Source organism: Malus domestica, chromosome 02 (assembly GCF_042453785.1).
Source record: "Malus domestica chromosome 02, GDT2T_hap1".
NCBI classification, from domain to species: Eukaryota; Viridiplantae; Streptophyta; class Magnoliopsida; order Rosales; family Rosaceae; genus Malus; species Malus domestica.
Genome location: NC_091662.1, coordinates 779865 through 806819, shown reverse-complemented (window position 1 = coordinate 806819; position 26955 = coordinate 779865). Strand labels below are relative to the sequence as shown.

Sequence of the window (26955 nt, the reverse complement as noted above, 5' to 3'; positions counted from 1 at the left end):
GATCTAGTCACCTATTGGTACTCCAAATCATAACAAAATTTTAATGTGCCAGAAACACGATTTGTGCATTAATATAGTACACTAATCATAGAGGTTTAATTGAATGAGATTATGATCATGGTAGATTTTTAATGTGTTTAGAGTATATAGCAGTACGCCTTATGTTATTATACAAGTAAAATTTATTTTTTTAAATGTCCCTCTACTTGTATATTGACATATAACTTATGTGTTTGTATTTCCGGGACAACGAAGAATCTCTCCATAGTTATGATTGCAGCCCAAATTTGTACGAAGGAGTCCATACCATTGCGTGACAACATACATATTTCATCAAACACATGATGAATATCATCATCTTTATTCTATTGAGCTTTCATGTTCATTGATTTGGTCCCCATCTTAAAGCACAAAGGTCCCCTACTCTAGTCCTAAAGCCTACTCAATTAATTTCATTGTTGATGACATCCTTATCTTTTTTGTTGAATAGCATGTGATGTGATTAGAACAGTTTTTGTCAAGTACCGTTTATATTTAATTTTAAATAAAAAAATTACAATGATTTATGATCGTATGATTTACCATGAACGGATTTGATTTGAGAATTCATGAAATCCTCATAAAGATCCTCACTCTATTTTTTTTGCATAATAAAATGACAGATGTGACATATGCTACTTTTTTTTTATATAATTATGCAAACATCACTTTGTTTAGCTTTTTATCATAATTCCTTAATGAAAACTAGATGATTTGGATCTGTGAACTAATAAGTTTGGAATTAACTTGGCTTCTTTATGTAGCTGGTTCATGAAATTTCATACTTATAATCAGAATTGTTTATATCATAAATAATTATCTAAAGATCATTTTTACAAAAAATCAGTTAAATATGAAACCATTTTGTCATCGAATGATATAATAAATTAATTATGAACTATTTATTTATTTACTACAATTAATTGGCGAAACACTCTTAATTTTAATTTTTTTGTAAAAATTTCAAAATGATTTATAGTATGAACAATTTCGATCATAAACACGAAATTATGTAAATTCACCATTAAGTGAATTAAAGTGAAACTCGAAGAACTAAACCTTTCTCAATAAATTTTATCAAAAAGGGCCCTTTGTTTATTTTATCTTTTTTTTTTTTTTGGAGTTATCAAAATTGGGGGTTAAGTAAGTACGAAATTTTGGTCAAAGCACTGACTCAAGGAGCAAAGTCATTGGCAGGCAAATCTCTTAATCTTAGGGATTCCTACTTTCTAATTGTTCATTGTATATTATACGATTAATTTTTATTATGTGCTATTTGTGTTTAATTTTAAATAAAAAAATCAAATAATTTTTAACCACACAATACGCAATGAATGACTCACATGTAAAAATTTCTAGGATTCTACAATTTAAATCCGGATCAGATTCAAATCCAAAAGAATGAGGGAGGTCTGACTCTGACGTCTCTGCCGCTCTTCTCCCTTTCTTCCAAGATCCTCCCATGGTCTTTGACTGAATCTCGTCCGTCCATTAGTCCATCCACTTTTTTGCCCTTTTTTTTTATTGCTCCCTTCCTCTTTTGGTTATATGATATTAAGTATTAACTAATAAAAATGACCGCGATGCCGCATGTTTTAAGACCGTTTAAGATGATATTTTTTATTATATATAGCTTCATATTCAACCGATTGCTTTCCACTGCTTTTTTTTTCTGAATTATTGAACTATTTCCTGCAATAATTAGTAATTAGTAATTACTAAACTTCGTTTTACTGCACTACTCCCTACGATAATTAGTAGCTTCATGGTCATGTATGAGTAATTAGTAATTACCAATCTTCTTTTGCAACTGAAGTATCACTAAGTTATAAAAGAAATGCTAAGAAGACTCTTTTAAAGTGAGATTCTTTGTAGAAAGTTTGACATTTCATAGTTTAATATTAATTCTCGTACTATCATTATAAAATCGTTGACAAAATCTGCTTAGAGCACCTCCAAAGAAGATGTCAAAAATAATATGTCAAAACTATATTTGATGGCTAATGTGACAAAGTGAATACAAGTGTTAAATCCTCTTCTTTTCCAATAAATGTGTCAAATATGTATTTTATTATTTTATTGGACTCAGAGTTACATTAACTATTAAAAAATAATCAAAATTAATTTTAGTTTTTATTCTATTGGTTGTTAATGGGACACATGAATTAAAAAATTAAATTAAAAATATTTGACTTCTTTGTTTGCTGTAAAAAATAAAAAAAAACAGTTAGAAAGCAAAGAGTCAAATGAGTCGGTTGTCGCATCATATTTGACATATCCATTGGAGAACATTTGAATATCTTTTAATCCTATTTGATAGTGATCAAATCTATCAAACATTAAACCATTGCTAATGACAATTATTTAATATCTTGAAAGTGGTGAACTCAACCATTTTTATCAGTTTAAAGCCAGCAAAAGTTAGTGCCTCAATTATTAATCTAACCACCCTTTATTTTTCTTAATTTGAGTAAAAAACTAAAACAAATTTACACCCATATTCACGAGAGGTTTTTCAACCGGTTGATACATCATATATTATTATACAAATAGAAAAAAAGTTTTTTTTTTTCAAAATGTCTTTCAGTTTATACATCGACATATGACCTATGTGCCCGTCTTTCGGTACACTAAAGTGCACCATGTGGTCAAACTCGCAACACCCTTTAATAAAAAGTTATAACGTTGTTACAAAATGAGGCCAACTTAACTATAAATACAAGAATTCGCCTTTCATAAATTTATTCCAACAATCGATAGGAAGAGCAAACACGACGTTACACTCTTAAAAAAAAACAAGGGGCCGTCACATCAACTGATATAAATAGACCAAGTTTGCACATCATCAACCTACTCTTGTTGTTTACAACAAAAAAAGCATCCTTCTCCAACAGCAATCCGTAATTTCCAGCTCCCCCGCCTGGATCGGATCTATCTTTTGCCACCACCACCTTTCGCCTTTAATTTCATCTGACGCCACCTCCCACCTGGTTTTTTTTCTGCCTTTCCATCATCCCCAGTAAAAAATTTCACGGAATCCAAAACCCCCCCCCTCAAAAAATTAAATCTTTATTTTTTATTTTTCCTTCTTTTCTTCTGAAAAACAGAGAAAAAGAAGAACAAATAATAAAGATTTAATCTTTTTTTTTTCCTTCTATTTATTGGAGTTTTAATTTTCTCACGATGAACAAGGACAGCAAGGATTGGTAGAACTCGATTTGTCTGCAGCTGGGTTTGCGTTAATGGGCAACGTTACGGCGGGCGTGGCGGCCAAGTTTGCGTTTTTCCCGCCGGACCCGCCGACGTACGACGTGTCCAAGGACGAGGGCGGGAAGCTGGTGTTCTCCGGCGTGACGGCGGACAAGAGCATGGAGGTGCATTTGCTGGACACGAAGGGCGGGAACAAGATCGTGGCGACGTTTTGGCGGCACCCGTTCGCGCGGTTCACGCTGCTATACTCGCATGGGAATGCGGCGGACTTGGGGCAGATGCACGAGCTCTTCATTGAGCTCAGGGCTCACCTGCGTGTCAATATTATGAGGTATTCTTGCATTTAAATTCTCCCCCTTTTTTTATGATAGGAGATGTATTAATATACGGGACTCAAACTAAAGACCTCTAGAGGTGAAAAAAATAAACGCTCTTAGAGCTTCAAATCGCTTTGCTTTTTGCTTGTTTTGGATTTTGTTCTGGATTTTGATTGATGGATTGGCTTTGTTTTTTAAATTAATAAACATCAAATGGTATGTTTTTTGTTCCCTTTTTTGTGCTTTGAGAAATGTTCATGGAACACCTTTTCAGCTTTTTAATTTTATTTTGGTATTGGTTTTTTTTTTTCTTTCAGTTTTATTGATTGTTTTCTGCCTTTTTTGAAATAATTTTTCTGAATTTGGTGTTGGATTTTTCAAATATGGATGCTCCTCTGCTTCCACGTTTGATATGTTTCGTTTGGTTTTTTTTATTAGATTATCTGTTCATGCTAGTATTCTTTGAAATTTCAACATTTGATTGTTCCAGTAAACAACGGCGGTCACTACACATGCTAATTTTTCTTTATATTTTGTTGGTCTTACGTTGTTGGTCTTTATATTCTTTGAAATTTCAACATTTGATTGTTCCAGTAAACAACAGTTTAAGCTAAAACTGTTTGATTGATCGTGTAGCTTTCTTGTTTTAATTCTGTTTGGCGGGGTTGGTATGGAATGGATGCATAGGATGAGAGCGATCCTCGTCATAGAAATTCCTCTGCTACCATTTGTTAAGCGCTTGAGAGTTCATTAATGTACTTTGAATGTAAAATGCAGATGATATGCTGCAATTTTTTCTAATTCACCGTGTTTCAGTGATGCGAAAGCCTTCCCGGATGTACTTAACATGGTTTTCTTTGTCACAGTTATGACTATTCGGGATATGGAGCATCCACTGGTAAGGTAAGTATTGAGTATCGATGGAGTTGGTTTGCGTTTATAGTGGTTAGTGCAGAATTCAGGTTTTAACGTCCATCCCTTTTACATCGATCTATTGACCGTCATAGCTAAAATCTACGACTGAAATGTGTTAATGTTGGTGATTGTTTAGCCATCTGAGTTCAACACATACTATGACATAGAAGCCGTGTACAATTGTTTGAAGAGCGACTATGAAATTAGACAGGAGGATTTGATAGTGTATGGCCAATCTGTTGGAAGCGGACCAACACTGCACTTGGCTTCTCACTTGAAAAAACTCAGAGCCGTTGTTCTTCACAGTGCCATCCTTTCAGGCATACGAGTCTTGTATCCTGTCAAGTTGACGTTTTGGTTCGACATTTTCAAAGTAAGTTCGACTTGTCTTCTTTGAATTGCTTAATTCTGCTGCAAGGCTCGGTTACTTGAATTTGTATTGACAAGCTCTGTGCAATGTTTTCAGAATATAGATAAAATACGGCATGTCAGCTGTCCGGTTTTAGTTATTCATGTAAGTACCTATTTCGTTCATTCATTTAAAACTATGTTGTTTGAGTGTCATTCTTTAGAATTCAAAGAGTTTGTGCTGTGGTTCTTATGTCGTTAATCTTCCCGCCCTTGCCTAGTATATCTTGTCTGATGAAAACCATCAAAAAGTCGTAACTTAAGAATGAAGAACATCAAACTACAGCTCAACGTTAAAAATCTCGTTTGTTATCAGCTAAATTGAGAGAGATGTTGTCATAAGAAGTGAAAAAATGGTAATCATATTATCAGAAGAGAGTGAGGATTTCATATCAACGTCAAGAAGCAACTGATGAAAGGAAGAATTACTCTTAGACACCTCTATTGGGTTGAACTTCCGACAAAAATGCTATAACTTTAGAAATTACAGCAGTATTCTGAATTTTGTAAATATGTAATTGAGCATTTGTGACACTTCTGGTTTGATTCAGTCCGATTGTTCTCATAATTTGATTCATTGATACGCTACTATTTGCAGGGAACGGAGGATGAAATTGTTGACTTGTCCCACGGAAAGCGTTTGTGGGAACTATCCAAGGAAAAATATGATCCATTATGGGTGAAGGGTGGAGGCCACTGTAACCTCGAAACATTTCCCGACTACATTAAGCACTTACGCAAGTTCATAAACGCAATGGAGAAACTCGCGCTCGCAAAACCACAACAGGAGAAGAAACAACTCACTTCTGACGGAAGCATCACAGAAGTAAAACACAACAAGTGCTTGAGATTTAGAAAGAAGTAGCTGGTTTTTATAGTACATGATTTGAGAAGTAGAAAATGGAAACAGATAGTTCCACTGCACTGTGAGCCCCCCCGTCTCCGCGAGCAGCTGTGATTGCTTACATGATGGACTGACTACCCAGTGTTTGGCAGACAAGGTTAGCTATGCATTCAGCTCGGTAGTTTTCTTGGTAGGCGAAGGGATCGAATTAGGAGTCATATGTAGAGTGTTTGATCCAGATCAAGTTCAGAATCAAATGACGATTTTTCGAGATAGGAAATGAACTTGCATCTAAAATTCAAGAAGTTGGTTTGCTTTCCCTTGTATCTGGATTTCATGTACAATATTTATAGAACTGAGCTTTGACTATCAGCAATTTTAGAAGAGAAATTACATGGGTTGCTATGCTTTGATTTACCTTCTTGGCCCAACAAAACTAATTTTTTATACGAGCGATACTGGGGAAAGGAGTTCTAAGAACTCGTGAGCGAAAAATTCTTAATCAATTGAGCTACAAGTCATTTTAATCCATTCATTCAGTCAGTCGTCAAGTACTTGCAGTAGCAGGCTGGAACAGTATGACTGCCTCCTCGCAGGCTGGTCCAACCTGATCACGTAACGCAGGACTTTTTTGTAACCGGGAATATACATTGTCGTCCTATTTTACATGTCACGTGATGAGTCAAATACGGTGATGACATATATTCCTGGTTACATCCAAGTTTTCTCCACAAAACGCTGTCACGAAAATTATGATATATGCCGGGTGTTTCATGCCTCATACAGCATCAAACAAATTCTGGATACACAAGGATAAAAGAACGCTGAAATGTTTCAATATATGACTAAATTCCTAATTTTCGTTCTCTTTTTCGTGGTGTCGTCTCTGCAAAGCAAACGGAATTAAACAATCACCATAGCATTTGATTTAGTCTAGCTCTGTAAGCTGAGCTCTCCTTTCTGCAGCTCTCTTCCTAATAAAAATCCCCCACCTTAACGCCGCTTTGAGCTTAAGCCACCCCACAACAGCCTTCCCTGAGGCTCTCTTCGCGTGCTCCTTCCTGAATGGCTGGCTTATCTGAGGCTCGTATTGTACACTGTAATTGTAACAAGACTCATCAGAAGCACCAAAACCAACTCCTCCTGCTCCTACGCCGGCTCCCATACTAAACGTCTTGAGCAGTCTTTGCATGTCATCACTCTCCAACATCTCTGAACTCCTGATCCGGATTTCATCAGCAACAAAATCATCCAATCCATTCCCGTAGTTTGGCCGTGTCCAATCTCCTGAAACTTGTGAACCGCCAACAGATGGCATGTAACCCATGCTGGTAGGTAATGCTGCTGGTTCCGGGTTATTAAATTTAATCATCGCTGGTTGGTTGGACCTCACAAATGGAAATTCAATGAACTGAGAGACGGATGGGGGGTTATTTTCTGGTTGGAACTGTTGGCTGAATTGAGGGGGGCACTGCTGCTGGCTATTCTGAGTAGATGCAGAATGGTGATCCATTATGGCATAGTTGTTGTAGTCAGCCACGGGTGCAGGTGAGGCTCTCGTGACCTTTTTATCTCCGGCGAGAGCATGTAAGACTTTGCCATCATATTCTATGACTTGATGCCAATTATCGTACGCTCTCTTAACCAGAGAATCCACTGAAACCTGCATATAGGGCTCCAAGTGAGTAAGCCGAGTTGAAAGAGAGGCAAAATTATTGTAATGTTTCTAAACAATAAAAATCATCCGACCTTTTGAGTGTGGGTGAGTGACTCCAAGGGAAGAAACTGCCCATCAGCGATAAGTCCCCTGAGCTCGTAAATGTGATTGAAAACAACACCCGTGCCATGAGCCTGATCAGTGTAGTAAACGTACAGCTTTCCACCCAAGACACAAGTTTTGGCATGCTCCACTGTGTTTTCCCACATCCTGTTGGACATCCCACTCCCAAGCATCTATATTCGGAAATTCAGAAATAAGAATACGCCGAAAAAGAAAGAGGAAATGGTGTTCAGAAACAAATACAAGGGATACTTACACTTCTTAGTTTCTGTGGGTCCTTGACAAGAAGGCGAAGGAAGTCTTCAACGGTTATGATCTCAGCCTTTATCAGTTTTTTGTGCAGAGCTCCATCCTTTGCTATTCTATCCAATCTCCAAACTTCGTCGTGCAAAGCCGGTGGGTAGTGTTTCTTGTACACTTCAAGTTACAGAAACAGAAACTTGATTTAGATAAGCTTTGCAGGTATCTTGTTGAAAAGGGAAATCGAGGGTGAAGTGACCCTTTTATACCAAAATTTTCCTAAAGCCTACAATGTGATGCACATAAAGTAAACGGTGAAATAGCAAGCTTAAGACAACTCACATTCTCCCCTGTGATCTTTAACACAAAAGGCATCCGTTTTACCCTCACAAACACGAATTCCCTCACAATATCCAGGCGAAATCTTAACACCGAGCCTGAACTTCCTGCTCCTCGTCCAGCTAGAATTGTCGGTGAAGGTAAGATCTCCGAGAGTACCTACCCCTTCCTTGAGAACAACCTGTAGATCTCCTGTCAGAAGAGGCCTTTTCCCCTCCCGTTCCTTCACTTCATGGTTTTCAAAGTGCTCTTTCGTCCAATTATCCTCAGCTTCCTCATTGAAGTCGCCTTCCAGCACCACAACATTCAGTTTTGCAGCAGATTCGGGTCCTGTTTGCATAACACTGCCAGTGCTGATGTCTACCAAGACAACATGAATTGCTGCTCCTTGCTCTCCTTCAACCTTTGCACCTGTGAATAGGTGAGGTGGCATTCTTGTTTTAAATTGTAGTTGCAGGGTTTTTCCTTCTGGACCCTGTATTCTCGGTGGTGGAGACCTGCAGTATTTCCGAAAATGCAAACAATAAATTCACTGATACGGGCTTCCCACCCCAACCTCAACCAAATACACAGTTCGAAGAAAATAAAGACAAACACACGATAACTGATGAAAATACGAAGAAGAAAGCATAGTTTAGGACTCAAAGGGAACAAGGAGAGTCGGAAACATCTAAATACTATGGTTGGAACAAACCTTCCAGCCAGTTCAGCATGGTCTAACTTTGTCAAAGCACGCTCCACTTCTTCACTAACCTGTTACTCAAAGAAAGTTCAGAATGATCAAAAGGGCGAGATCTTGCTGCAAACAATACATGTTTCGAGCAAAATGCAGCCCGGGAAATACTATGCAGCAGCAGCACAGGTTGGAAAAGCGAAAAAAGTGCAGTTAGTTTCAACATTTGACTCAAATTCTAAGATGCAAAGAGTAACAATCCGACTCACAATTCGGCGGAGAAGAGGCTCCAAAGATGAGCAAAGTCTTTGCAAGCTATCAACCTTCAAAGATTCCACAATTACACTGCATATAGCATTCAACTGTATAAACAATAACATTTCGAAAAAAGAATATCGAATACTTGCATACCGATCATTCAACGATAAGATTAAACTTATAGACTCGATCGCACTAACATACTTAACTACAATTTGGATGAAATACCAGGAAACTTTCAGCCACAGGAACACAAAAATCACTAGATAATTCAATACGAGGACATGAATTTACAACTTTTAATCAAATTCTTGATGTTGTGAAGTTAAACTTAACACGAAAGTTCGAAGTTCGAAGTTAAACTTAGCACTAGTTTGAACTTGTTTCTTTAGAGAAATACCGCTAGACCGATAGCTAGTCAGGTGAACAGCGTATCAGTTTCAATAGCACAAAACTACATTCATCGACTTATTACATATGACTGCAGTTTCAATGGCACAAAACTACATTCATCGCTTATTACATTTGACTGCATTCGTCAACAGTTTACGATCTTTATATTACTTTCCGAGTATTTTGATACAATGACATTGGGAGTCGGAGATTTGAGCCAAGTCACATCAAACTCGTCATGAACCTCGGACCTTTCACTTACAAATTCGCTAAGTTCAATAGGATTAATCGATTAACCCAAAAACCAACACTAATCCAGAAGATTAAACCCTTTAAACAATCAAATTAGCACCTATTAACAAAATAAAAAATAATAAAGCATAAAATCAAGTAAAAAAAAAAAGGAAAGAAAGAATAAAAACCTTGCCAAAGTGGGCAATCTCTGCTTCTTCGGCTCGGGGGGATGACCATCTGCATCGGCATCCAATTCATACCCTCTCTTCTCCACCCTCGTACTCCCCGAACCTTCCATTTTCAGAAACTTATCCAAAAATCCCCGCTGCCAAAAGCACTTCCAAAACTTAAGAAACTTAACAGAACAGAAGAACACAACAAATTTAACTCCAAAACAACGATCGGAACCGCAAAGTTTCCAGCTTTTGAGACCCCAAAAGAGTTGCTTCTGCGTTCTTTGTGATCTGGATATTGCTTGGAAAGATCTGTTTGTTGAGTTTTTGGTGGATCTATATCGATTTTTTTATATTATATTTGATCCGAAACACGGTATATTATTGGGTTCTTGCATGTTATAATATCATTGTGTATATAATTCAACGTCAGAGGCTCACAGCTGGGATTGATGGGTGCCGTCTCTCTCCTCTGCTCGCTCTCTCTCTCTCTCTCTCCTCTGGTTGTGACCGAGTGCATGAACGTTGAAAGTCCGAACCGCGTCTTTTGGTGGAACTTTTGAATTTGGTAATATTATATTTGTGTGTGGAAGTGTGTGAGGAAGTCAATTGCTTATCTCATCCGCCGACAGAAATGACCATTTCTATAAGTTGTAATTGTATTCGTTTCCTTGTTTAATTACTCAAAAAAGTATGATCAAAAACTAAATTTTTAGATCAAATTGTAAATTAAATGATGTGTTTTGTAATAAAAATATGCGATGAATGCAAATAACTTTCTTAAAAGTGAGACTTATGGATTCTGTCACCTTATGTTTTTAACACAATATTTATAAAGTTGGTACGGAAATTGATGTTAAACTATAAGGCGATAGAGAGTCTATTAAGAGTCTCACTTTTGAGAGTCACTTTTGAGAGTCCCCTTAGCATTTCTCATATTATATTTAATATTTTGACCTCATTTGGGTGGTGTGAGATCTAACATAATGATGTGTTTTGTAATAAAAATATGCGATGAATGCAAATAACTTTCTTAAAAATGAGACTTATGAATTCTGTCACCTTATTTTTTTTAATTTAATATTTATAAGGTTGGTACGGAAATTGACGTTAAACTATAAGGCGATAGAGAGTCTATGAAGAGTCCCACTTTTGAGAAAGTCCCCTTAGCATTTCTCATATTATATTTAATATTTTGACCTCATTTGGGTGGTGTGAGATCTAACATAATTAGGTTGAAAAAAATTCGGTAGAATAAGAAGGTTCTCCTAATAGAACAACTCTCACACTAAATAAGATATGTGTAGGATTAATATAAGGAGTTTTATGCTTTAGTGAGAATTAAAAATGCCCTAAAGATGACGTTGTCGAAGTATTCTTATCCGCGTTTTGCTCATAGTCAGGTCTCCCGAAGTTTTACTCAACATCAAGAGAAAATTTCTTAGGGTTTTTGCAGGAGACGTTTTACTCAAAATCAAGATCAAAGTTATGTATTATACAAATATCAGAAATCATTTTGACTAAAAAGTCTGCTTTTGACAATGTGGCTTGGTAATAGCTGTGAAACCCATGTTCTTGTAAATTGGATATCTTTTTCTGTCCTCAATTTCTTCGCCTCGAAGACTTTGTTTGATCAACGACAATCCATGATTTGGGTGTCTTTAGCAATCATAACACGTGATGCTAACATGTGCAAGCAATAAGTTAATAGGAAATACAATGATATAATCTATATATATATATCTATGTATATGTATGAATTAAGATCCGAGGACACACTTTGTTTTACAATCATTTGTAATCCTCATTTTGTAATGTATTTTAACGATTGAATCGTTTATATTTAAAATATCATTTATGGATCATCCTTGTATTAGAAGCATCAAAAATCATGAAGACATTTATTTATAGTACAGTGAAGAAAATTGACAAATACGATTCTACAAAAAAAACATACATTTATCCAACGGTCAGATGGTTTTAATTTGAGTGATTTTTGGTAAACATAATCTTTGATGTAAAACAAAAGATAGATGGTTGTATCATTGAAACACATTGCAGAGTGAGCTCCACAAAAACGTGTATCAAAAGCATGTGTCCTCGAATTCCATCGCACCCAATATATGCAAGTATTACATGTATATATGAATATTTTAAATCACTTCTACCGTGGCATAAATTAATAGGAAAACTAGTGAAAAAAACTTGAAAACTTTGAGTTTTAACGATAAGGACAAAATAAAACGTAAAATGAATAGTCCCAAGATTGACTTTTTAATGTAAAAATGTGATTTTTCGTTAAAGTGAACAGTACCGAAAGTTTTTCGTTAAAGTACCCTAACATTTTGTTCATAGGGTAAAATCTGGTAACTATATGCCATTTGTGGGCAGTACAAGTACAACTACAACCGCAAGAGAGCGAGAGAGCAATTATGCTGTAACAGGGGAAGAAACAGACCATGCAATTTGCTTGGTTGTATGTATAAATATTGCCAAGAGAGACGAATCAGTGGTTAAACCGAACGAGAACTTGAAATCGAAGTTTACAAACTATCCCAACCCATTTGACGGGCTCTTCTTTCCCACAAGAAAGTCACCTTTCTCTCCTTGATGAGCAATGCCTCAGCGCGCTCTCTCGCCTCCTCGCAAGTTTCTGTTGCAGCATTGCACTTTTCTGCTTCCTTCTGGTACTGAGAAGCCACCCTCTTTGCTTCAGCAAATGTGATGTTCATGTGACGGGTGTGCTCTGCGGCAACGGCCTCTTGCAGCTTCAATTCCTCTGTCAAAAGGTCCACGAACTGCTTCTCCATCTCCTGCTTCAGATCCGGGTCATTACTTCCGCAATCTGTTCATCAACAAAATAATCATTACATCCATGTACCCGTATACATAGATCACAAGAAATACCAGGAATGCAGAAAAAAAGAAATAACGCAAGACGTTGAATGGTAGGAGGCATTCTAACCTGTGACTGAGAGATTGGCCAATCCTGCAAAGGAACAAAAACCAAAAACATGACATTTATCATTATACGGATGAAAATAAACTCCCAGATTACATTAGTTTGAAAGAAGATAGGGAAATCAAAAGCGAATTCTCAATATGCACAAATCAAGACTCCATAAAAATACCACGACAAATGCTCAATCTAAATTAAAAGCCCTAAATTGTTGTAGCTCTAGTAAAACAATCCATCAAATATGCGAACAACCACTTATGACAAGATAGTTCAAACAACCACCCCCACCCCCTCTTCCCCCAGTTCGACCCAGTTCGAGTAACTGCACACTAAGAATATTCAACAGTCATTGTATGATCAAACGAGATTTCCAGGAACCCATGGATTAAAATCACAAACATGGTTAACTAAACCTGAGTGCAGAATTAGTGCAATGTTATGTTTCCAAAAAAGGAGCACATCGCGGATCCATAAACTCAGATCAGAAGGACTTCATACAGCCCTCGGTAATTTTAAACAGTTCATATATGATATGCAGGTAGATGCTGTATCTACATTTCAAGAACCATAGTTTGCACAATGTGTATATAGCAAGTCAAAGCTAAAATGGCCAAAATCTCAACTTTACTCGAAACTCAATCGAATTATGATTCAAAACCATGAACTGGGTTCAATGCCACAAATCTATCTAAAGGGAAATTCCAATTTCACTCTGTTCAGCTTAAAATCAGACACAATTAAGTGGAAAATTAAATCTAAACGTGAATTGTAATTGCAATTTCACTCTGTTCAGCTTAAAATCAGATGGAACAAGAGGAAAAGTAAATCGTAAATCTGAACTGGGTTCCATTTGTCACACATGATCCAATACATTAGCAGCTCCAAATCCAAAATTAGCAAAAATAAAGATCAAAACCCCAAATTGATGACATGGGTAAGCATTAATTTCATTCCAATCAATAAAAATCCATACTTTCAGAAGAACCCAGAAACAAAAACATAAGAAATCAGATTCAAAACAACAAAAAACCCATATTTTAGAGAGAGAGAGGATTACCAGGAGCAATCTTGAGGAGAGACAAAGGAGGAGGACAATCGCAGTTGCAAGAAGGGCAAGATATTTTAGAATCCCCCAACTTTATGGTCTTCTTAAACCGCCAATACAAGGCCGGCCCGCAAACCCCCAATGCAGAAACCACCGCAAACACCACCAAACAGCACCTCAAACAGCCAGCAGATCGCCTTGACATCTCTCTCTCCTCTCTCTCTTGTTTCTCTCTCTAGATGTGGGTGTGTTAGTGTGGTCAGCGTATTTTGGGGAAAGTGAGATCTAATTTGGAATCTATGAGAGACTGGTTGTTATAAGTCTTGGTTGGAGAGAGAGAGAGAGAGAGAGAGAGAGTTAAACTGAGTTAAACTGTCCTTGAAGAAGTCTCAGTGGCACTACTCCATATCCACATCCACTTCCACTTCCACATCCACAGCCACTTCCACATCTACATCCACGAGAGATCTTTTACTGTGACCGAAATACGGGATGGTACAACATATGTTATTATATAAAATGGTAAAACATATATGTTAAAAAGTTAATAACTTAAAAAATACAACCATTTATATAAAAATATATGGTGTACCATCCGTGTGTCGGTCACAAGGAAAAATTTCTCCACATTAATCATGCAAAATACTAATTTTGTAGTGGTTTGATTTAGCTGTGGCGGGCTGTTGGTTTCGCGGGGTTTCTTATGTCAATCCGATAAAGATGGGCTTCAATACGCCCGTATAAATAGTAGTAAACTCTGGCCAAAAGTGGGCTACAAGGCCCAATATCTATGTTTTTGTTTTTGTTTCTTGACAAGCATAATTTGTGAGGAGGATAATTCAAACATTTTTCTTATACGAGTGATATTAGTTGTGGAGAATCGAACTCATCTATGTAACTGTGATCATAGGTTGGATAATGCTCTTAAGTATTAACCAACTGAATTACAGGTTCTATGCAAGATGTTCGAACTTGAATGCAAGTAAGTGAACACAATTATTCTGATCAACTGACGTAACTCAGTTATGAGCCTAATTCACAAATATGAATTCAAGGATAGAAATCAAAATTGAGCAACCTATGCAATTTAAGTCCTCTAGAAACAAATACTATAACTAATTAGCTATGAATAAAGAAACTGAATAAAATATATTTGTGTTTTTAAAATCAATAATCAATTAAAACATTGATTTCCTCTCTAATTTAGCTTTTTTTCCTTTAAAAGGGGACCAGCTGGTGGCTTCATTATGGTAGTCAACTCTTCCGAGGGTCGAGAAAACACACATAGGCATTTCAGTCTCTTCCCCAGGGCACCATCATGTGCTTCACACATGCTAGGAATCAAATCTAGGACCTGCCGTGTGAAATACGAATCTTAAATTGTCCCCCAACTATTGGGCCACCATGTGATGGTTCTCTAATTTAGCTTGTTAATTTCTATATTTATGTTGTCTAAACTTACAAGAAATATCCTGTTTTATACTTGTACGATTGATCTTATCAGTTATCATCCATATGTGGATGTGGTCCATGAATAATTTTGACACATCTAGACCTTGGTAGTGTTAAACTTAGAGCACTAGGGTTTTCAGCTTTTGATTGCACACCCATATAACGATGGGTAGCAGTGTATTTATACAATACTTTCAGATTACAAGTAGGGTTTTGAATACCCTATTTACACGGATAACTTTGAATTCAAAAATACAAAATCATAACAACTTATCTTTGGATTATTCAAAACTGAAACCCGGACCTAGCAATCTTATCCTATGAAGAGTTTGTTGCAGAGATTAGTTTGGGATAAGATTGACTTGGTCTAACATCCCCCCGCAAGCTGACAGGTCGAGCAACGACGGGAAGCTTGGAAACTAACAAGTTGAAGCGTGAAGAGGAAAGACCCTTGGTGAACAAATCGGCAATCTGGTCTTGGGAACAAATAAAATGAACCAAAAGCTGTCCACGGACCACCTTCTCTCGTACATAATGGTAGTCCACTTCCAAGTGTTTCGTCCGGGCATGAAAAACTGGATTGGAAGCCAAAGCAATGGACGAAACATTATCACACCATATATGCGGTCGTGGAAGATAGAGATGTAGATCACGAAACAAACTTCCTAACCATGACAACTCAGCTGCAGTATAAGCAAGCTGCCTATACTCAGCCTCTGTGCTAGATCTTGAGACAGTCTTCTGTTTCTTTGAACTCCAGGAAATCAAATTCGTGCCCAAATAGATACAGAAGCCACCAGTTGAATGACGTGTGTCCGGATTTCCCGCATAATCAGCATCAGAGAAGGCATTTAACCGAACATCACCAGGTTTGTAGACAAGACCGTGATCATGTGTGGCCTTTAAATACCGCAAAATCCTCTTAACCGCCATCCAATGTGTAGTCCGAGGCATATGCATGAACTGGCAAACCTGGTTCACAGCATAAGAAAGATCGGGTCTGGTGATCGTCAAGTATTGGAGCGCTCCAACAACCGTTCGATATTGTTCTGGATTAGAATAAGGTTCACCATCATACTGACTGATCTTGTGTCCCGCAGGTACAGGAGTGGATACTGGTTTGACAGCAGTAAACTTGGTGCGCTCCAGCAGATCCAATGCATACTTGGATTGTGTAAGATGCATATTCTCCCCAGAATAAGTAACCTCGACACCCAAAAAATAACTTAAGGGACCTAAGTCCTTCATAGAAAACAAAGTGCCGAGCTTCTCTATCAACCATTGCATTTGTTGATCATTATTGCCTGTAAGAAGAATGTCATCCACATAGATAAGTAAGATCAAGTAAACACCTCGTTGATTAAACACGAACAATGAATAATCACATAATGATTCTTCAAACCCAAGTTGAAGCAGATAATCCGAGAATCTTCGAAACCAGGCTCTGGGAGCCTGTTTTAATCCATACAAACTTCTCTGCAATTTACACACATAATGGGGATACTGCTGATCAAGAAAACCGGGCGGCTGTTTCATGTAGACAGCCTCATCCAAATAGCCATGCAAGAATGCATTCTGTACATCCAACTGTCGCACCGTCCACTTCTTCGACACTGCAAGACTCAAAACAAGCCGAATGGTGCTGTGTTTCACGACCGGACTAAACGTTTCATTATAATCCACTCCGGATTGCTGATGGTAACCGTTAGCCACAAGTCGAGCCTTGTGACGTTCGAGAGAACCATCGGCACGTCTCTTGATTTTAAACACCCATTTGTTTGGCAGCAGGTTCATCCCAGGACAATATGGAACAAGCGTCCACGTTCCACACCTTTGCAAAGCACTGAACTCTTGTGCCATTGCTGCCCTCCATTCTGGATATTTGATAGCCTGACTAAAACAAGACGGCTCAACAAACTTGGAGTCAGCGATTGCATGCAAAGCATATTTTGGATTTGGCTTTTGAATCCCAGATTTTGACCTTGTTGTTATGGAGTGGGGGAGAGTAGGCTCTCGTATGGAAGATGAGGTGGTAGATAAAGTTGTTGAATGAGAAGGATTCTGAGAACTTTGCACAGATGGAAGGTGAACCAAGTCTTGCTCATCGGTGGGACCTAATGTGGAACTAGGTTGAGGTGTCCTATTTAAACACGGGATGGTAGGGATAGGTGGATGAGGAGTAAGGTCCAAATTTGAAACAGGTTGTTGGGGAGGAAAAGGTGGCGTGATATGCGGCTGATCAGTAGACACCAAGTTTGACTCAGGTTGGTGGTTGAGGCTAGGATGAGACTCGACACGATTTGGTGAAGATATGGATGGTACTAAGGGTGATGAGGGTGTAGTGGTTAAAATCAAATCAGGGGTCAACGATGTACCTGTGATAGTGACGGCTTCCTTGGGAGATGCAAGTTCCTTGAAAGGAAAGGAATCCTCATCAAATAAAACATGGCGAGACACGTAGATGCGTCTCGTGGATAAGTCCAAGCACTTGTATCCTTCATGATTCAGTGAATATCCTAAGAAAACACATGGTTTGGACTTTGGTTGAAGTTTATGCCGTGTATACGGAGTCAACAGTGGAAAACATTTTGAACCAAACACTTTAAATGCCTCATATTTTGGATTCTTTTGAAACACTTTTTCATAGGGAGACACGTTAGATAAAACCTTTGTTGGAAGCCTGTTTATAATATAAACAGCTGTGGAACATGCATCGAACCAAAATGTTTGAGGCATATGAGCATGAGAAAGCATTGTAACACTAGTTTCAACTATATGACGATGCTTTCGCTCGGCAATTCCATTTTGTTCAGGATGTTTTGGACACGAAAAACGTTGGGAAATCCCATGTGTAGCAAGAAAAGTTTTGAAATCGCGACTCATGTATTCACCACCTTCATCACATTGAAGAGCTTTAATAGATTTGTTAAACATTTTTTCAACATGTGTTTTAAATGTCACAAAAATTCCAAATACTTCAGATTTATTTTTCATGGGAAAGATCCACGAATATCGTGAGTAGTCATCCACAAACAACACGTAATAACGAAAACCTTCATTAGAAATAATAGGTGAACTCCAAACATCTGAATGCAAAAGTTCTAATGGACAATAAGACACGGACACAGACTTGGTAAAGGGAAGTTTAGTGCTTTTGCCTAATGGACAAGAGTCACAAAACGTTACAGTACTTGTACCAGATGATGGTACTTGGTTATTTGCAATCAAAAATTTAATAATTGACGAAGCAGGATGACCAAGACGTAAATGCCATTTCTGGGGTGAGACTCTAACACCGACACACACTGAAATAGGATAGTTGGACAATCCACCGCCACCAGGAAATGGATACAATCCATTCTCACATCTCCCGCGGAAAAGCGTCTTCCGGGTTTTGAGGTCCTTAACAAGGAAAAAATAAGGAAATATCAGTATATAGCAATGGTTATCTAGGGTGAATCTGTGTGCCGAAATAATATTAGTGGATGCGGATGGACAATGTAAAATGTCATGGAGGTTAAATGAGCAAGACTTAGTTGAAATTTGATTCGAACCAGAATGTGCAATGGAAATTTGAGAACCATTACCTACTCCACCAATGTTGTCATTACCAGTGTATTCTTTTGGATTTGCAAGATTCTGAAGGTCTGGGGTGACATGAGCATTGGCACCCGTGTCAAGAAGCCAATTTCCATTATTAGGCATCACTTGAGAAGACGCCATGGCAGCAAGACGATTGGTGGGGATGCGTCCTTCATAGGCTGTATTCATCCGCTGGTAACAGTCCAGAGCCGGATGGCCAGGTTTGCCACAAATTTGGCATTTGATGCGTTCTCCAGAAAGGTTGCACCGGTCACCAGTACTTGCAGGCGCACCACCACGTGGATTGTTGTTGTTACGAGGCATACCAACTCGTTGATTGCCATTGTTGATGGCACCACCACGATTGAACGAAGAGCCTCCACGTCCATTGCCACGAGAGCGACCACCACGGCCTCGTGACGTTACAAAAGCATTGATCGGAGCAGTTTCAGTCACCACAGCTTGCTCCGTCATTCGTCTCTCCGTTGTCAGCAGAAGAGCTTCAAGTGTTGGATAAGTGATTGGAGTATCACGAGCTTGTGCTGCATTCACAGTCATCTCGAACGCAGGACCAAGGTTATTTAAAATAATTTGAACCAGTTCATCATCACTTACTGGTTGTCCGGCCAAAGCAAGGTTGTCGGCGATCGCATTCATACGATCCAAGTAGTCAGCTACAGAGAGGTCACCTTTCTTCGTCTGCAGCAGTTCTGTACGCAGAAACAATATACGATTCTGGGAAGTTGACGCATACCGCTGTTCCAATGCTTCCCAGGTTGCACGGCACGTGCGTTTGCTTGCTACTGTCGACAAAACAGAAGCAGTGAGAGAGCTGTTGATCCAACTGAGAATCATCTGATCATGTTGAATCCAAGTCATGTAGGCTGGGTTAACGTCAGTGGTGCCAGCCAGAGTCTTAGGAGGACACAAAATGGAGCCATCAACGTAACCCATCAGGTCACGGCTCTTGAGAACAGGCAGAATCTGAGCAAGCCAAAGCGGATAATTCGAGCGGTCAAGTTTGATATTCACCACACTAGTCATAGAGGTGATGGAGGAATGAGCAGCGGGTAGGGGGGAAGGATTGATGTGAGTGGTGGAGTTGGTGTTGTTGGTGTTGTTGGTGGCAGCCATGGAAGCGACAATGGGTGGGAAAAAAAAATTGGATCGTTTGTCGTTTAGACTGTAGGGCTCAATACCATGTTAAACTTAGAGCACTAGGGTTTTCAGCTTTTGATTGCACACCCATATAACGATGGGTAGCAGTGTATTTATACAATACTTTCAGATTACAAGTAGGGTTTTGAATACCCTATTTACACGGATAACTTTGAATTCAAAAATACAAAATCATAACAACTTATCTTTGGATTATTCAAAACTGAAACCCGGACCTAGCAATCTTATCCTATGAAGAGTTTGTTGCAGAGATTAGTTTGGGATAAGATTGACTTGGTCTAACAGGTAGACCCTTGATTTTGATATATGATCACATAATTCTTGGTTTCACAAGGCAATGGGAGTGACATGCCTAATGCTTCCGACCAAGTTTGCTTTTCTTTCAAGTTTCAAGCTATCATCGCAACTTGCTTTTTCTTCCTCCCTAAGGTTCCATCCTCTTCAAATCAAAACAAAAAAAAATTGACTTGGAAAGTTTTGAATCATATTTCCCAAATCTGATGAAGTTAAATGTCCATTATATTGAATGGCTATCCTATTAATTTTATCGATACTTTCTTGTACAAAGTTGATCATTCAGATAATTAATTCGAAAACAACATCGATGTAATTAGTTGTGAATTGGTGAAACACCTTTGAAATTTTAAAATAGTGTGATATATATAAAACATGAGAGTGCAATATAAGAAAAATGAGTGTACCAATTTTTAAAAGTTAAGGAGAAAGCAACATAGAGATATATACCTACAACAAATGTTACCATACCAATATTTTAGACCAATAACAAACATTTATGCGTTTCTCACATAGCAGTGCGATTAACATAAATTGCAGCTAGAGTAATTTCTCGAATTCTGTAATAGAGGTAGGACTCACCAACACATGTGGAAAGTAAGACTTATCGATACCTGTGAGTCTCATAGGATTCTCTTCCTCCAAATTTTCCTTCAGCCAAGGAGGGAGGGAGGGAGGAAAGAGAATTTGAAGAAAAGAAAATTATATTATTTGTTTTAAAAATGTAGTACAAATATAGTATGAAAAATACGATACAAGTAGCAGTTTTGCTAAAACAAATGCAACTGTAAAAAAAAAATCATGGAGTCTAAAACCTTACCATATATGTGTGGCAAGTTCGGAAAATGATCATCTTCGAATCTCTTTCACCTAATCCACTAAATATGGGATCTGGGCTATTGAAATTTAATTTAACAGTTAAAATTATTATAACTTTAAATTGATCCGTTGGATCAAATTTCAATGGTCTGATCTCTGAACTGAATTACGAGAAAGGGATCCGTCCCTTTATGGCAAGTTCAACCATTCACACTAAGGCCCAGAAACCCCCTCGCGTCCCCGTCCTTTCACTTTACCTTTTGCTCGAAGCAAAAAACCCATTAAAACTCCGCCACCTCCACACACCTTATCCTCACAAAACCCCCCACCCAAAATTCACGAACTCCCGCACCAATTTCCTCACACACTCTCGCACAAACCAAAACACAAACACTTCATCTGCAACAATGGCGACGAAGAAGGAGATGGAAGTCGTGAAGGGCCTGGATGTGCAGCGCTACATGGGACGGTGGTACGAGATTGCCTCCTTTCCGTCGCGGTTTCAGCCCAAGAGCGGCGAGAACACGCGGGCGACGTACACTCTGAAGGAAGACGGCGCCACCGTGAATGTTTTGAACGAGACTTGGACCGATGGGAAGAGGGGGTTCATCGAGGGCACCGCCTACAAGGCTGACCCGGCGAGCGACGAGGCGAAGCTGAAGGTGAAGTTTTATGTGCCTCCATTTCTGCCGATCATCCCTGTCGTTGGGGATTACTGGGTTTTGTTCATCGATGAGGATTATCAGTATGCGCTGATTGGCCAACCTAGCAGGAATTACCTTTGGGTATGTATGCATTTCGTATTTACGTTTAAATTTAGCATTAAAATTTAGTATATTATGTGACCTAAAGATCACTGTTCAAGTTGTGAAAACAATCTTTTTACAAAGCAAAATAAAGTTGCGTATGTTAGACGTTTTCTCGCAGAGCGAAAAGCCTTGTTGAGTAGCCATTTATAATTAATTTATTCTACTTTTTGTTGATTTTTGATAAATTTAGTGTTGTTGGTTTGAAAATAGCGCAAATAGAACTTATTACAAATAGAAAATGAGAACGTTCGGTTACTGTTGATGATCTATGTTTATATTCGTGTTTAAAATTTGATTAAAGTTAGTAATTCGTATGAAAAGTTGATTAAAAGTTTGTAACCGGTTCAATAAGCGCATGTTACTTTCGGTTGTGTTTGCCGCGTGTTGGAAAAATACGCACATATAGAACCGGTTACAAAATTTTAATCAAATTAAGAGTCCGTTATGTTGTCCTCATAGTTTCTCCGGTTATATTAATGATTTAAAAGTTTGTAATCGGTTCTATTTGCACGTAGTACACTTTTTTTTTATTTTTGTTGTGCTTTGTCTAGTCCGTATGTAAAAATTTGATTGTTATTTTTGGTGGGGGGTGGGGGAATTGGATGCAGATATTGAGCAGGCAGCCTCATCTGGATGAAGAAATATACAACCAGCTGGTTCAGAGGGCGGTGGACGAGGGTTACGACGTGAGCAAACTCCACAAGACGCCGCAGAGCGAGACTCCGCCGGAGTCGGAAGAAGGCCCCAAAGACACCAAGGGCATCTGGTGGTTCAAATCCATCCTCGGAAGATAGAGAAAATCCGACAACACCAGTACCACTCCGGTAGAAGTAACGTGTATGGGGGTTTTGAGATGTCTGTGTGTATTTGAAATAAGAAACATTTAAGACCCCGTTTGCAACATGTAGACGGATTTACTCTAGCAGCGACGTCGTTTTGTTAATTATGTTCTTGTACTGTTATTAAGCACTAAAGTTTCCTTCAGGTTGGTTTTATTATGCATTGTGTGCGTGTGAATTTTGAGATGATTTGTTAGTAGAAAATGTCTTCAACGACCACTGTTGAATTGACCGGATGTGGACCGTGTCAACATCGCCAGGGTTCTACGGAGGTCGAGAAACTTGCATGTAACGGGTGCAACCTTCTCTATCTTTGTCAAGAGAAACTTGCGTGTAACAGCTGCAACCTTCTCGGTCCCTCATCACATGGAGATTCTTGCATGTCACCGGTTGTATATCCATGCAAGCATGCACTCTCACTTGTCACGTATCATTTAGCGACATTAACGTGTTTCTTTATTGCGAGATGGCACCAGTTGGTGTCTTGGATGTTCAATTAAAGTTGAACAGGCAAAGTGTAGTGATTTCACGCACAGCCCTGTTTCACTCTGGTCCTTGGATTAAACCAAAGGAAATCGAGGTACAATATAAAAGGAAGAGTACAAGAACAATGATGTACGGAAATCATTTCCCGCTCACAAAATGGATGGAATTCATGCAATTTGAGTAAAAAAAAATCTTAAACATATCGAATCAGGCGGTAGCATAACAATCATGGACCTTTCATACATGTATATGATAGAACTCTACATTCCCTACATATGCTCTACAATCTGAGAGATGAAAGATGACCCGGCTTCGGAAGAATAAGCAATGACATAGATTTCATAAATCATAATGCGAATATCACGTACATGTAAGCGGAGGCGTAAAATCATGTTACGAAACAGAGACAGTAACGTACTATAATAGCAGGGGACCTCTACGAATATTTGGTTTCCGTTTCTTTGAGACGGAAGAAACGAGGGAACTTCACACAATTCTGCCAAGCAAACGACTGACAAATGACATCAACATATTACAATCATCACATTGTCATCCATCAACTTCGACATTACAGGATTGCTGCTCGCATTACAAGCTTACAATATGGTACAACACTGATTGGTCTTTTTTGCCTGCTTGTAGAACATCTGTTTCACACAAACACCGTCGTCATGTAGTCACATTAGAAACGAACTAAAGGTATTTAAACACTGGTTGGCCCATTGAACTTTCCAAACTTCAACGGGGCAGATATAGTGTGTTTTAGCATATTTTTATTTGCAGGAGGAATGTCCATCCCTTCCGCCAAGTATTTAAAACAAAAGGCGAAAAAATTCTCAATAATCCATACACACAACTTGAAATACAACCCTAATATCTTTGGTACAGTGCAATCAGCGATGATATGTAAAAGAGATTGCCAAAAAAAAAAATTTATGATCACACTAATATAAACTTAGACCTTGATGCTCGAATGCAGCCCTTGACGTCACACTTGAAATTATAGGTAATTAACATGACATCAGCTGATATATACTATATGAGTGTGTGCAACGGCAAACGTGTAAATGTATCACAAGAGTTTTATGTATGTACCTGCGATGCTGCACTAAGATCTGAACTCTTCTCAACTAAACTGTCCAGTCTCTCACCTCGTGCAAGCACACTATCAATAGTCTTATGCTGTACCAAGGAAATAAACAAAAAAATAAGCGGGTGAGAAATGTAGGAGGTGACCAATATGAACTGGGATATTGCACATAAAGATTATATCATTAAAGATATCTACAACTTATTTCAGGCAAAGAATTCAGCATATATGACATTAAGTTGAAGATTTATTTTAGCCATTACTATTCATAGGTAAACATGTCAAATTGGAGGTCCACATTAAATAAATATTTAAAATAAAATAAAGATGTACGACAGACAGATGTACATAATCTACTAATAAAAAGATCATATAAAAATGAGCCACAACAATACGTTGATCAAAATCTAACTGAAGTAAGGCATTATACTCACAAGGATAATTTTTGTTTCATCCAATTCCCTTTGTATTTTCAACAACTTATCAGCCTCTGCAGGATCCTGAAATTTGAAAATATAGTAAGAAAGAAGAAAGTAGCTTCAGTTATAACTCTATAAAACTTATCTGTTTCGTAAGAACAGAAAACATAGTCTTGATTAACCCATCTGTTCCCTTATGAGTCGAGCTAAACAAACGAGGTAGAAAACAGATTAACAGGCACACCTGGAATTTCGTCAGAGCCTCACTCAAATAAGGCCATGGTTGTGTGCCATCCTGTTTTGCAGTCCTCCAAGAATCACCAAATTTTTTCTGATATTCATCTAGCACCTGAAAATCATACCAATCAATCACTTATTTGATAACACAAGCAAGGAGCACCATATTAGTAGTCCATGAAACAAAGTATGCAACTATGCAAGAACCTCCGACACAAACAATTCAACGCCAATTGGATCTAAAATTCTCGCTAAAGGGGCCACTTGAGCTGACAAAACTATCAATCGCCAAACTATGATAATGCGAAACCGGTAGCTTCAATAATTGGTTAGCGGTGAAGACGATGGAAGACATGATTGAAATTAGCAGATAATTCGCCAATGTCAACCAATGCTAGCATTTTAGTAATTCCATCTACTAGAAGCCACTCCGATATACCTAATCACACGACACTAACATTCCTACAACGTGAATCATATCTCACATAACATAGTCCAAACTACCAAGGAAATCTTAGGTAACTAGTAACCTGGGAAGCAAGGCATGGCAAATGAAGGTACATAACTAAATATTGGCCAGAACAGTGAAATGCAATGATTAAATGAACATTGTGTTACCTGGTTGAGCAGAGAAAATGCACTTCGAACGGGATAGTGATCATCCATAAAGCCCAGCGCACAGAGACCATTGCTGTTGTAAGCATGTACTTTATACTCTGAAGAAACAAAAAACAAGAAATTCAGGTTCCATATAAGCATGTTGAAATGCTTACATTTGCAAACATAAACGTTAAACCTGTGAGCTACACAATCTGTGCCGAATTGACAGAAGTTTCTTGTAAAAGCATACCGCAAACTCGGGCATCGATATTGCATCTGATGCCCAAGGAAATCTAGGCATCGAAATACCAACTGAAGCTTCAAATTTCTAGAATTCCCACAAAAGCTAACAGAAAAAAGGAATTTTTTTGAAGTTCCAACCAAATTCATGAGCCACAAATCCCAAATTTCATGAATTCATAAAATCGCAATGAACAATTGTAGTTGAAAACAAAAACTAATGAAAAAAGGGGTCCCTGAAAATTGGGGGTGTCAAGAACGGACCTTCGTGCTTGACGGACTGGCGTTGGCCAGGCGGGGTGCGTCTGGCGACGGTGCGACCGACGAAGACGATGAACTCCTTGACGCTGGACCTCTGGAAGTAGCCGAAGTGACTGGTATCGGAGGCGTTGGCCAAGATGATGGGGTCGGATTCGTCTGGATTGCACTTGAGGACCAGCAAAGCCGTGATCTTCATCTTCCTTGTCTGATTTTTCTGTCGGCAAGATCTAATCTGTGGGCTGTTGTTCGATTTAGGGATCTAGAGATTTGGGGATTTGAAGATTGAGATCGTGGAGAGGTGAAGAAAGCGAGAGTAAGAATTGTGTTCTGCCAATTGGCGGGTGGGGTGGGATCTCGTGCGGTTTAAGATCCTTGCGATATTGTGCACTTGCTTTGTTCCCTCCACCATTAAATCAAAATTCCTTCAAAAAAAATAAAATATAGAGTAAACTGCCGATTTGCCCCCTGAACTATCACCCAACTTTCGATTTGCCCCCTGAACTTTTTAATTGGAAAATTAAGGACTTAAACTAATTTTTTTGGCCAATTTGCCCCCTGCTGTTAATTTTTCATTCATTTCATCCAAATTTCTGTTAAATGGAAGCATATGCACAACATGTGTGGGTAGTTCAGTCACTTCATTCTTTAAAATAATTGAAAACTTTAGATTTCTAAAATATAAACCTATGCAAATATGTGTGATTCTATAGCTTTTCTGTCTGAAGGTCTAGTGAAATGACGCTTTTGTCCACAAATGAGAGTTACGTGGTTTGCACATGATAAGAGTTAACGTTAATTTGGATGAAATTTATGAAAAACTA

At 38.3% G+C, this 26955-nt stretch overlaps 5 protein-coding genes across 5 annotated transcripts; 2 read left to right on the top strand and 3 right to left on the bottom strand.

Moving 5' to 3' along the window:
* The first annotated feature begins 2782 nt into the window (after positions 1-2782).
* Positions 2783-6150, top strand: LOC103447179 (uncharacterized). The gene is made up of 5 exons (XM_008386363.4): positions 2783-3580; positions 4433-4469; positions 4618-4854; positions 4948-4995; positions 5488-6150. The coding sequence occupies exons 1-5, from the start codon at positions 3282-3284 to the stop codon at positions 5752-5754; spliced, it is 888 nt and encodes a 295-aa protein (XP_008384585.1). The 5' UTR covers positions 2783-3281; the 3' UTR covers positions 5755-6150.
* A 261-nt stretch (positions 6151-6411) lies between these two features.
* On the bottom strand, positions 6412-10368 carry LOC103447190 (calmodulin-binding protein 60 E-like). The gene is made up of 7 exons (XM_029108560.2): positions 9839-10368; positions 9035-9110; positions 8787-8845; positions 8096-8589; positions 7770-7930; positions 7483-7686; positions 6412-7396 (listed from the first exon to the last, which is right to left on the bottom strand). Exons 1-7 carry the CDS (start codon positions 9946-9948, stop codon positions 6662-6664), a joined length of 1839 nt encoding a protein of 612 aa, XP_028964393.1. The 5' UTR covers positions 9949-10368; the 3' UTR covers positions 6412-6661.
* A 1721-nt stretch (positions 10369-12089) lies between these two features.
* Positions 12090-14164, bottom strand: LOC103453450 (uncharacterized). Its single transcript, XM_029108555.2, has 3 exons — positions 13840-14164; positions 12789-12812; positions 12090-12668 (listed from the first exon to the last, which is right to left on the bottom strand). The coding sequence occupies exons 1-3, from the start codon at positions 14030-14032 to the stop codon at positions 12367-12369; spliced, it is 519 nt and encodes a 172-aa protein (XP_028964388.1). The 5' UTR covers positions 14033-14164; the 3' UTR covers positions 12090-12366.
* A 7185-nt stretch (positions 14165-21349) lies between these two features.
* On the top strand, positions 21350-22960 carry LOC103451145 (temperature-induced lipocalin-1). The gene is made up of 2 exons (XM_008390585.4): positions 21350-21938; positions 22571-22960. The coding sequence occupies exons 1-2, from the start codon at positions 21561-21563 to the stop codon at positions 22754-22756; spliced, it is 564 nt and encodes a 187-aa protein (XP_008388807.2). The 5' UTR covers positions 21350-21560; the 3' UTR covers positions 22757-22960.
* Positions 22961-23608: 648 nt separating this feature from the next.
* Positions 23609-26535, bottom strand: LOC103451135 (VAMP-like protein YKT61). Its single transcript, XM_029108539.2, has 6 exons — positions 26138-26535; positions 25652-25749; positions 25041-25145; positions 24812-24877; positions 24383-24469; positions 23609-23934 (listed from the first exon to the last, which is right to left on the bottom strand). Exons 1-6 carry the CDS (start codon positions 26328-26330, stop codon positions 23884-23886), a joined length of 600 nt encoding a protein of 199 aa, XP_028964372.1. The 5' UTR covers positions 26331-26535; the 3' UTR covers positions 23609-23883.
* Between the last annotated feature and the right edge of the window lie 420 nt (positions 26536-26955).

Bases quoted from the DNA above. Each gene is read 5' to 3' on its own strand.
- LOC103451145 (XM_008390585.4), top strand. From the start codon at position 21,561: ATGGCGACGAAGAAGGAGATGGAAGTCGTGAAGGGCCTGGATGTGCAG. The intron at 21,939-22,570 runs GTATGTATGCAT...AATTGGATGCAG, and splicing joins CTAGCAGGAATTACCTTTGG to ATATTGAGCAGGCAGCCTCA.
- LOC103453450 (XM_029108555.2), bottom strand. From the start codon at position 14,032: ATGTCAAGGCGATCTGCTGGCTGTTTGAGGTGCTGTTTGGTGGTGTTT. The intron at 12,813-13,839 runs GTAATCCTCTCT...GTTCCTTTGCAG, and splicing joins TCTCCTCAAGATTGCTCCTG to GATTGGCCAATCTCTCAGTC. The intron at 12,669-12,788 runs GTTAGAATGCCT...GTTGATGAACAG, and splicing joins GGCCAATCTCTCAGTCACAG to ATTGCGGAAGTAATGACCCG.
- LOC103451135 (XM_029108539.2), bottom strand. From the start codon at position 26,330: ATGAAGATCACGGCTTTGCTGGTCCTCAAGTGCAATCCAGACGAATCC. The intron at 25,750-26,137 runs GTCCGTTCTTGA...TTGTTTCTTCAG, and splicing joins CCAGTCCGTCAAGCACGAAG to AGTATAAAGTACATGCTTAC. The intron at 24,470-24,811 runs GTGAGTATAATG...TCCTTGGTACAG, and splicing joins ATGAAACAAAAATTATCCTT to CATAAGACTATTGATAGTGT.
- LOC103447190 (XM_029108560.2), bottom strand. From the start codon at position 9,948: ATGGAAGGTTCGGGGAGTACGAGGGTGGAGAAGAGAGGGTATGAATTG. The intron at 9,111-9,838 runs GTTTTTATTCTT...TGCTATATGCAG, and splicing joins AGATTGCCCACTTTGGCAAG to TGTAATTGTGGAATCTTTGA. The intron at 8,846-9,034 runs GTGAGTCGGATT...TTTGAGTAACAG, and splicing joins AGCCTCTTCTCCGCCGAATT to GTTAGTGAAGAAGTGGAGCG.
- LOC103447179 (XM_008386363.4), top strand. From the start codon at position 3,282: ATGGGCAACGTTACGGCGGGCGTGGCGGCCAAGTTTGCGTTTTTCCCG. The intron at 4,470-4,617 runs GTAAGTATTGAG...GTGATTGTTTAG, and splicing joins ATGGAGCATCCACTGGTAAG to CCATCTGAGTTCAACACATA. The intron at 4,996-5,487 runs GTAAGTACCTAT...TACTATTTGCAG, and splicing joins GTCCGGTTTTAGTTATTCAT to GGAACGGAGGATGAAATTGT.